The sequence below is a fragment of the Typha latifolia genome, chromosome 15 (assembly GCF_019914945.1).
Source record: "Typha latifolia isolate L0001 chromosome 15, TyphaL0001v2, whole genome shotgun sequence".
NCBI classification, from domain to species: domain Eukaryota; kingdom Viridiplantae; phylum Streptophyta; class Magnoliopsida; order Poales; family Typhaceae; genus Typha; species Typha latifolia.
Genome location: NC_133100.1, coordinates 156145 through 167747, shown reverse-complemented (window position 1 = coordinate 167747; position 11603 = coordinate 156145). Strand labels below are relative to the sequence as shown.

General features: G+C 36.9%; 1 protein-coding gene across 1 annotated transcript; it reads right to left on the bottom strand.

The window, feature by feature from the left end:
• Positions 1–2511: 2511 nt before the first annotated feature.
• On the bottom strand, positions 2512–10691 carry LOC140802412 (E3 ubiquitin-protein ligase ORTHRUS 2-like). The gene is made up of 9 exons (XM_073157931.1): positions 10029–10691; positions 5778–6310; positions 5395–5520; positions 4875–4974; positions 4689–4750; positions 4486–4588; positions 3844–3985; positions 3491–3708; positions 2512–3394 (listed from the first exon to the last, which is right to left on the bottom strand). The coding sequence occupies exons 1-9, from the start codon at positions 10515–10517 to the stop codon at positions 2741–2743; spliced, it is 2427 nt and encodes an 808-aa protein (XP_073014032.1). The 5' UTR covers positions 10518–10691; the 3' UTR covers positions 2512–2740.
• Positions 10692–11603: the final 912 nt, after the last annotated feature.

The following is an 11603-nucleotide window of genomic DNA, read 5'->3' as shown; positions in this document are numbered from 1 at the left end:
AAAAAAATTGAGGAGCAAATGTGTTTAACAAATAATCTAAAAAAAAACTCTTCGAAGACGAACGAATCTCATTTTGGGCAAATTTTAAAATTTTAAGGCCATGCTCACTTTTGAGTTTAGGAACCCTCGAGCTGGTTCAGAAACTTTCAAACTGATTTAGTAATCAAATATTTTTTTAATATTTTTTTATTAATTTAATTAAATTTATTATTTAAAAAATTAAAATTAAAAAATAACACTAACTAATCGAGTTCAGAGCTTAGCCTCAAACCAAACAAAGCCTAACATAATAATAAAAAAGTATATGTCAATCTCATTATGATACAGGGACCTAACTATGATGGGGCTTTACAAACTTGTTGGCTTTTATGATTAGAAGTTTGAAAGTAATTATCAGAATGTGGATGAATTCTGATGGAGATGAAGCCCAACATCCATGAAAGAAATCTCAAAGATTCGGTGGAGATGGACTAATTCTGTAACCATCACAATGGAGATGGGCTGGACCAAAGCCATGTGGATCCACCAATTCCACTAATTGGTGGATCCGAGTCGGATCGAGATTAGGATGTTGTTGAATGATATCTTCTATTTTAATGTCTATGGTTGGGATGTTCCAAGAAACAGCCTCTTGTGGTGGGTGCTTTGTGATTTTGTCATATAAAACATTATGGTCATAGACAATATTATAAGAAATACATTTTAGACTATATAACAATATTGTCCTTTTTAATTATTTTTTAGAATGACCACCTATATTATTGACGTTTTAGTAAAAGAAAATAAATAAATTAAGAGGCTCTTCTTTGACTTATAAAAAGCATCTTGTCTTGTAATTCAAGTAATATCCTTTAGTTGGTTTTGATTTTATGCAATAAAAAGGGATGAGACAAAGTCTTCTTTGGATACTCCTTTTTTTTTTTCCTTTGATAAAAAATATAGTAAATAGAATTATACAAAATATCTATGATGAGAGGGATAGAATCCACCCAAACAGAATTTTTTTTTTTGGTATAATTAGGTATGCCCTCCTTTTTTTTCTAGTAAAATAATAATAAATCTTAGAAGTAAATCACTCCAAAAGTTTGGGTGGCCTCCAAAGTCCAAACTAGTTTATCGATTTATGTCCAAGTCTAAAGGGTGGCCTATTCAAGTACTTTAAGTTTAGAAGGAGGCCTAATTTGGTCAAAAACGCGTGTGGAGTTTCCAAGAAGATTTCTTCAGTTCATTGAGAGCCAGCATTGATTTATTTGTGCCTGCCGTTCCTATATAATATTCGTAGACCTAATAAGAGGTATATTAGGCACAACCACACATCCAATAGAACTCGAATCTCTTTGCGTATAGTTTCTGGCATATAAATTTGGTACTTTACATCACCGACCTTCATCAGTTGGGAGTAATATCTGAAAGAATAGATGAGAGGCAGTGTCTCTTTATCTTATGAAATATTTAAATGAAGAAAGAGCTAAAACATGGAACAAGATAATAATGTCAAAAGTGTATATACTTTTAGGTTTTTATTTGTTGGCAATTGTATACAAAATATTCTAAGTATATTTTTTCATGTATATGAGCACAAGTCTAGAATATCTCTGGTTTGAAGAATTGTAAGATTATTGGAGAAAAGTCGTTGAGTTCACACTGCGTTCACAAACGCGTTCGAACGCGGAATCTGCGTTCACACAAACAGAGAGCCGCGTTCATAAACGCGTTCGAACGCGGAATCTGTGTTCACACAGACAGAGAGCCGCGTTCACAAACGCGTTCGAACGCGGGTACTGCGTTCACACAGACCGAGAGCTGCGTTCACAAACGCGTTCGAACGCAACCTGAAGAATTCAAGTTGTCGCGTTCGAACGCACTCGGGTCCGTTCGAACGCACCTGAGATCAAGTCATGTCGTTCGAACACACCCGAGCCGCGTTCGAACGCATCAATAAAGTTTGATAAAATTAGACTTTCGTGAGTACAGATAAGACTTGAATTTAGCTCTATCTTGGAGATCATATATAAGGATTGTGATGCCCTATCTCTAGGATGGTTGAAAAAGCATTATTGAAGGAGACTTCTTGAGGCTACATTAGTTCTTCAACTAACAAGGTTTCACTCATTATTAAAAAGTTAATCTTTCGTCTTAAAGGCTATCTAGACGAAAGATCAATCTCGAGGGTTACTGAGGTTGGACTTCAATCACGAGAAACAGTGAATCGTAGGTTCTAGCGAGCAAGACTGAGAAACACAAAATTATTTGAATCGACGTGTCATTTTGTGAGTCAATTTTATAACTGCTATTATTCTAGTGATTGGTTTTGATCCGAGTTTGAATCCGTAATTTTTTTCCGTTTGATTTTTTCCACGTTAAAATCTTGGCGTTCATCTCTGCTTTCATTCCTAATATTTCAACGAATTTTTACTTAAGCGAACAAATAATATCATTGCCTAGTATTTAGATACATACTTGTGTCTAAAAATTTTTCATATACAAGTAGAAAATAATGTGAGATTTGCATGAGAAAGATGAAACATTGACGATACTATCATTAAAGGGCCCAAAAAGAACTGTTCAGACACATATAGATGCCAGATATTGAGGCATCTGCAAAACCTGAGGTTTAACATGTTGCTCACTGCTATCTTTAGAGAACTTCTAATACGTTTCCCCAGAAAAGAACCGCAAGAAAAGAAACCAAAAAAGAGAAAACATTTCATAGTAAATAAATGTTGACTTGATAAGTTGATTACTGGGAGTCGTCGTCATCAGCTGGAACATGGAGGGGGCTTAATGGTGACTCAGCATTGGTTATTTCAGAGTTCGCATTCCCAGTCTTCTTAACAATCTTTTGCTTCAGAGAACCAGCAAACTTATCATCTATAAGATCTTGAGGTCCTTTCCCGCCATTATTTTCAACTTCATAATCAGCAGCAGCAACCTCAGACTTTCCATCCAGGTTGATGTCGGTGTCAACTTCAGCACCAGATTTCTTAAAGTCTAACTGAAAGTTGCCAACTCCATCATTGTCAACTTTACTGTTCTTCTTGGTCCTTTTACCACCTGGGCCACTCACAGCTTGCTTCTTTCGTTTGCAGGAGTACATAGATCCAGTTCCACTGGCGGAATTTGCACCTTTTTCTGGTGTATATCCAATCTTGTTATCCTCTCCAATAGCAGATTCTTCCTCGTTCAAGTTCTTATCATCTACACAATCACTGGCATCTTCTAATGCAAACTTGCTCTCCATATTTGCACTTTCATCTTTGCTCAGTTGTTTTTCCACCATAGTATTATCATATACATTCTCATTGTATTTTAGCACTACCTCGCTTCTATCCTCATTTTCCTCCTCATTCTTTCGTTTAAGTGACTCGATCAAATCCATCAACTCTCTGTTGACCTGGAACGAGCATATACTTTAGTGTGAGTGCTCTCAAATGTGTTTTGGAAGAGCAAGAACTCAAGAACATGATGCTTTGCTTTGAATAGGCGTTACCTGGGGATTCTGTATAAAATCAGATATATCATTTGGGCAAGCAGGGCACTTCTTAATAATTTTCTGTGCTCGCAGGGTCCGACCACCTTCACGGGTTCTCTCCCGCACAAAAGACTGATTAGAAAATGCCCCAAGCAAACAAGACTTGCAAAAGTTATGAGCACAGGGAGTTGTGAGTGGTGAAGTCATCACATTGCGGCATATAAGACAACTGAACTCTGCAGTCCCAAGCAATCAATAATTAATTAGATGATAGAAAGCAGAAAAGCATGCAGACATAATATAAAACACCAACAAACACAAGGATGCCATGATAAAAAAGCAAATGAAACATATTATGGAAGGGTGGAAACCTTTCAACAGCTTCTCCCTGACCGATGTATTCTGTGCAAGCCTTACTGCTTTCCTGGCTCTCTTTTGGTCATCAGGGTTTCCAGTTATAACAGGCTTCCTGCTTACAGGAGGAGGCTTCATCCATTTCCAGCCATCCTCTTCCTATTTGGCAGAAAGTTAAAACAAAGATTTTCTCGTAATCCTTAAAAGTCCAATTCATCAAGAACAATAAAAATCTACAAAATAAAACCTTAAGTTACACAAAAAGAGATACAACATTACTTCAATTACAGAAGTTTCTAATTATAAATGGCATGTTATCAATTGACGCACTTCTATTCATTGTTTATTATCTTCTCTCTGCACAGTGGAGACTTAGAGGACAATGATGATAATCTGTAGATATGGAAAATAGATATTGAGCAACATACTTACCTAGCATATATCGGTATAATGAAAAGCATGCTATGATTTACTACCAAAATTGTTATTATAATTCTTCAATGCAAATGGGTAATAAATATCACAGTAAATGCTAAAAGATTGGAACTTGAATAGCCCACAGTAGATTTTTCAGGAATTGCTTTAAGCAAACAAAGTCTCTAGCCTAATCAATTCATGACTCAAGATGTTGTAAAGCAAATTCGACAGCACATTTATACCTCATAGTCCCATGCTGGACTTTCCTTCCTCTCAGTAATGTCTGTTGCACCTTTCAATTCTTTAATAGAAGGCAATGGTCTTGGACGATCACCATGTTCATCGCTGTCATGTGGTTGGATAAAATATTAGACAACAATAATATTGCATAGATCTTGAAAAGAACAAAAAAGGATGAAATGCAAGGATGAAAGATCAAAGATACCTGGTCCAAGGTGCTGGCTCATTGTCGCATCGAACAAAAAGATATCTGCAGACCTTGAAACCCTGAGACAAGATGCAGAACAAATATCAATTGATCTAAGAATTTTTTTTCTCCCAAAACTGGTCTACAAAAAGAGGTACTAAATAAGGGATATTTATTACCTCTGCCTAAACAAGAGAGAATTACCTGAATCCCAACTTTTTGCCAACATTTCTCAATCCTATATATTCCATCATACCGCACACCAGATTCGGGAGCATACGAAGAGCGTTTCTCTTTATGAGACCTTCCAAGTAAAGATATCGTTAATAAAGAATGTGACTTACAGCTAAAATAGAATCAGCAAGTTATAGTGTTAAAAAGTCAGGAGGGACATGGGCTCAAAAATAAAGGGGTTTAAATGTTTAATCACCAATAAAATATATACATGCACCATTTAGTACTATAACTTCTAAATTTCTAATTGGGTATCATTAGATAAAAGGTAATTCCATCATTTCCCTGCCAGCTAAAAACTATTGATCACAGCTGCAGCTTGAATAAAAGCTTATGACAGAAAAATAGAGAATTCCTAGCAAAGATTTCAGCACAATCAAAAGTCTTTATGCACGCAGATAGCAGAGGATAGACATTGCCCTTTATAAATATACAATTGCCTGTCAATCTGTTAAGACAAAATATGACAAGTAATAACCACAAGACTTACCTCACTACACGAACAGGGTAACCCTTCAAGCAACTCACTCGCAGAGCTGCATTAAGCTTCTCAAATTTCTGGTCGAAGGCTTGTTCCTTGTTTGTTCGCTTGTTGCCACTTAAATCTCTACCACCACTGCACAGTTTTTTCACAAAGGAAAACTGAGATGTTAACAAACTTATGACGAGCAGTTACAAAATGTAACATTGTTGAGGAAACTAGACCAACAAGGCAACCAACGAGTAAATAGATCAAAGGAAAAATGAAATAATAAAGTTGTATCAACTCCACAAAAGCTGATGCTGAGACTTAAGACAATTAATATAATAGAAATCACACAAAACAATGACCCAACTGATCTAGGGATAAGAAATCAAGTCAAATGAATAAACCTGCCAGTGTAGAGAAACCACTCTCCATGGTCTTCGTCATCTTTATAGCCTCCAGAAAGAGCAACTGACTGAGCACCATACTCAGATTGGCCAGCAATTCCTGCAACATGAGGTAGATGGGCACCCCATTGTCTACATTCCATTCGGTCCTCCCACAACTCCCCTACCAAAACACCACTATTCCTTTTGGGGTCATTTTCAGCAAGAATCGGACCAAAATGATCAGGTGGAACTGTAACAAAGATCTGGCCACTGCAAGCATTTGCTTTTCCAGCCTTCTTAGCCCTCTCAGTTGTAAATGCTTTTTCAGGTCTGTTCTCATTACGCATGAAATGATATACATGTGCTGGACCACCAGAAGCAACTGTCTTTGCAGTTTTCGCCATTCGTATAGCGACAACAAGGGCTGAATTAATCCTAGGCTGGGATGCCATTTTGGACGGAATGGATGATCGGCATTTTGCACACGTGAGTTTGCCCTGTCCGATCCACTTTTGGAAGCATTTTAAGCAGAAATTGTGACCACATGGTGTCTGCCAAATAAAAAAACCATCAAGAAATTAAATAAAAGCTAAATAGACTGTAATACAACCTCATACTTCAATACCATGTTAACTTACCAACTCTAAAAGTTTAAGCTGTTAGAGAACGATAGTTTTTATTATTTATATTCTAACAAACAATGAAAGGTATATCAATGGAGAAATAGATGACAACCATATGTAGCACACATAGAAATTACAAAGAATGATATAGAAATGAAAAAGGACACAATTTTATTAAAGAACATCAAAGAAAACTAAAGACTATGCCCCGTTATCCAACATTAACTATCGAAATGACCAGCATCTAAGCATATTTGAAATAGAACTACAATCATTACACTTCGGACTCTTGGACCTACAATCTTAAAAGAGGCGAAGGCAAGTGATACAAAGTTAGAGATTCGCATGTTCAATGATCAACTAACTTCTTTCCATCTTAAATTACATGGTGACCATCTTAATTGGGAACTACTCTAAATAACCTCATAAATCACTTCACTGTAATTATGAGCATGGATCAAAAAATTGGTCGGGGACATCAATAATCTCTCTCTATACCATAGCTATTGCTTCTCCGACGTTGAGGTCCAACTTCGACAAGCAAATCCAACTCTGGCAAACTCCGATGACCTCGGGTATATGGTTTTTTTTATTTTTTCTTTCTTTCTTTTCTCTTCTTAACTGCAGTTTTTTTTTCTATTTTGCCTTTCTCTCTCTCTCTCTCTCTTCATCTTCTTCTTCACTAGCTATTTATAACAACCAACTTGGTATTCATCAAAATTTTGAGTAAATTGGTATCTTTATTTAATTTTTAGGCTTTATATACAAATAATTATTATTTTCTCCTTTTTTATATAAATTTTAGAAATTTGTCTGTATTTTTAAATAATATTTAGAATGTTACATAATAAAAATATACTATGATTCAATCCTAGCAATCAATACATATCGTTTTTTGGACGGCCAATAATGATCATGATCCCTCTTACGATTCTAAGTTTCCAAACCTTGATTATGAGAACACATAATTCACTTCTTGCCTTGTCATTTCTATTCTTTCAAAGAAAACCTAGGTTGTGATACTTAAATTGTTGGATGTGGTCCATTACTAGGTGTCATTTCCCCCCAAGAAAAATGCTTGACATTCATAATACTTTGATAGTTAAGAGTTGAGATGATATTGGTCATCAAATTATAAATTTCTCAACATCTCAAAGTATCCCCCTTTAGAGTTCTCTTTATAATCTCAATGTAAATACCTCATTCCTCTCTACTATTATCAGCACTCACAAAAATATCTCTGATTAATATTATGACACCAATTTTTAGATGGTTAATATCATGTTACAAGCGATTGTTTCCTTTCATGAAGCAATGAAAAGTTTTATGAAGATTGATTTGTGATCACGTAATCAATAGATCACTTCGACTATGTTTTGTACCAAGATTTTGTGCCTAATGTCTTAAAAATCATTTGCTCATTGTTGACTTTCTATTATTTCAAGCCATAAATGCAAGACAAAAAAATACGAACTTCGTTCATCCTTGTATTAACTTTCTATTATTTTATTTCAATATTCATCTATTCGACACCGTCAAAATAACCAATCATAGCAACTTTTTATACCAAGTGTGTACTCTTGAAGTTGTTCGATGGATGTGTAAGCATGCTCTTGAAGTTGTTTGATGGATGTGTAAGCGTGCCGTGGAAGTTGGTTGATGGATGTGTAAGCGTGGTTGACACATGTGCAAGTGATAGGGATCCCCAAAATATGGGGCCTATTACCATATCCAAAACATCATCTAATTGGCCACATATGTTCTCCAAGAGAATAGATTTACTGTGAAGCGAATGTGTAATGTGCAAGTGTTTGATGGCTTAATTGAATCTCCTAGACGATTCAATTGTGCCAACAAGCACACTGAGAATGAGAATACGACTAGAATCATTATACATGCCAACTCCAATTTTAATGTCCTAATGCACTCCACTTCTCTCTATCCTTCCACAAGAGCTAGAGGTAAATAGTTGAGAGCAACTTATGGTTGCAAATCTTTCCTCTCTCTTAAACTGCCAGCAAGCATGGCCTCTCTAATCCTCTTTTGCATCCCATAAGTGCACTCCTCTTTTCCCTTTCCCTTAATGCAATGTCTCAATCCTTCTTAATCTCTTCTTCCTCTCCTATAATACCTTTCTTGCTGTCTAACTGTGGCTCCTCATGCTCCTCAATCTCCTCAAGTTCGCCACTCAAACCATAGTCAACCCTCTGCTACTCCTATACACTCTTTATTATTTGTATTTTCCCTATTGCTGCCTACCTAGTCTCATTTCATTCTTTCCATTTCTTCTTTAATTTCCCCATTTACATACAAACTGTCAAATGGCCATGTGTAAGAGCTATAGTAAGCAGTAATCATGTCTAATAAGTAATAACTATAGTGCAGCAGTTATGTACTTGGAATATTGTATAGCAAAAACATATTGTTCATTATCTGTTTGTCATTAACTCATTATCTGAGATAACACGCAGCATTTGGAACCGTTGACCAAAATAAATTGTATGCCGAAGTAACTCAATAAGATGACTTTATCAATGCATCCATTAAACAGCTTTCTGCTTTCTCATCTAAGAAACTTATACCACAAGGCAATAGTAGCAAGGCCTGTTGGTGAAGTATTGACCCCCTCCAAAACTTTGGATTAGCATCTATGATCTTTAATTCTCTATGGAATAGTCATCTACCCACACCAAAAGTAGTTAAGTTGCAGTTTTGCTTTCATGAGACATGTAACGTAGTGAATGAGAACACATGAAAGTAACAAGTTTAGTAATGTCTAATGGTGGAACCAAAAGACAGATGAAAACGAATAGCTGCATCAGCCGTTTAAGGTAAGACCAGGTGGCCATTTAGAATTCAGAGATGCAATTAATAGGTACTTCATATACGACATAAAGTAAAAGAGGAAAGGATTATATTAAAAAAAATTCTTCAATGCATCATTCATGTTTTATCTACAAAAATTAATGCCAATGGAGAAAAGGTAACAAACAAACAAACAATACTTGCTAATTATAACCCGGCCTGGGAAAATATATGGAATCCATTCAACGCTGCGGAGGCCAATAATCTCATTTAAGGAGATAAGGAATGCATTCAATGCTTCGGAGACCAACAATCTCATTTCAGTAACAACATACAATCATTTAAACTAAGTTCTAATTTATGACAACAGCCATACTACAGATACAATCATTTAAACTAAGTTCTAATTTATGACAACAGCCATACTACAGAGTAGTATGACTGCGACACAAAGATTTCTGATTCACCAACTGACTCAACGATGAATCCCAAAGAAATCAGAGAGGAAACACGAAAGAAGAAACTACCTGCAATCTAGGATTACTGAGACCATCAATAATCGATAGACCAGCAAAAAGAGAAGAAACAACGTTGAAGTGAAGGCCCTCCAAAATTATTGAAAAACTATACACAAGCGCATGAAAAAAACTTCATAATCTCCGATAAGAGTAAAAACATAAAAGTCAAAACAATGATCCGGTTGAAAGGAAATATCTAAAACAAGCACGCCATCTAAAAATTCAAAATTCTTCACTTGCAACTCCCAATACAACATTTGGATATATAAGAAAATTGCTAAATAAGAAATCATCAAAACTAAAAAGAGAAGCAAGGAACTCACGGTCACGGGCCGCTCCGGCAACTGCATGCAGAAGGAGCAGTTAAACTTCTCGTCGAGAAGATCAAGAACGTCATTGCTCGCTTTCGCCTTCTTCTTACTCTTCCCTTCCTCCTCCTCCTCCTCCTCTCCACTTTCGTCATCCCCCGCCGTCGCGCCGCCGCCGTGGAGCGCCTGCCGCCGCTTCGCCTTCTCCTGCTCTGTCAACGAGCCATCCGCCTCGATCGCCCGGATCGACGCAATCAGGTCAGCGCTGGCACCCGCCGACGGCGCCGCTGCGGCGCCAGTGCCGGCGATGGGGAGGTCGTCCGGCAAGGAACAGTCGGGGCAGAGCCAGTCGACGACCCCGGAGAGCGTCTCCGGCGGCTTGGAAAGGCACGGCCCGTGCCACGGGGTGGCGCACGTGCGACAGAGCATCACCTCCGCCTCCGGCGCAGCCGCCTTGCAGATCATGCACACGCCTTCCCCGTCGCACGGGAGATCTGACGCCATTGGAGGAGACAGCGAGGAGAAGAGGAGAGGATTAGGGTTTTGGAGATGGCAGGGGAGAAGAAGAAGAAGAAGAGGCGGGGTTTTGAAAAAATAGAAATGGAGGGGGTTTGAAATTTCTTTTCTACCTCTTGGCGAGAGAGACGGACTGGTCGCTTTCTTTGGTTTATAGTAAGCGACTAGAAAGAGAAATGCCGCGGCATTGGAGGGTAAATGGTAAGGGATGACGATTGATGAGTCCAAAATGACAATATTGCCCTCGGATAGTATTGGTCCAAATATTACGTTGACTGTGTCTTTTTTTAAAGAGATTATTATTTCAACATATATTTAAGGGTCTTTTGCGTAATATTCACTCAAAACATTTTAAAATATCATAATTACCACTCCATTTTTCTTTTTAATTTTATATTTTCCGGAATTTGAGGTATTCCTTTTTTTTCAGTGTATTTGATGGATACGCTAGTATATCGTATCCTCCCTGTATCCAAAGGGTAGTTTAGGGAACAAGAGGCGACTCTCGCGGAAAGAGGAGAAAAAAGATCTTTGAGCGAATCCTTGAAGGGATGCGTTGCTTTAACTTGCCATACGTTTTCCATTATATTTAATGTATCTCGTGTTTTAATAATACAAGCGCCAGTGCCAACCCAAAAGGGTCCCCTCCACTGCAGTGTACATCACCCGCCGTACTACTTCGAGCCCATCACGTAGCTTGCCTTTTAAATCCCGCCACCTGTCCATTCAACCTCGTTTGTATAAAATATCAAAATACTTACCCGTGATAATTTATAAAGAAAATGTAATAAAAGGAGTGTTTAAGATATTTAAGTAGTTCAAAATTTATAAATAATCTAGAGAGTTTAAGAAAAGTTATATTTCTCATCCTATATTTTAATTTATTATTTGCAGCCTTATTATCGAGCAAGATGCATGAAAAAAAAAATTTAGTTATAGTATTAATAATTTTGGGCTTCTTAATCTTTAAATTATATTGTTAAACACTTTTTATCTATTTTAAGCAAAGAAAAAAAAAACTGTTGTGTCCTAAAATTATTTTATTTTACTATCGTTATCTATATAAATTATATA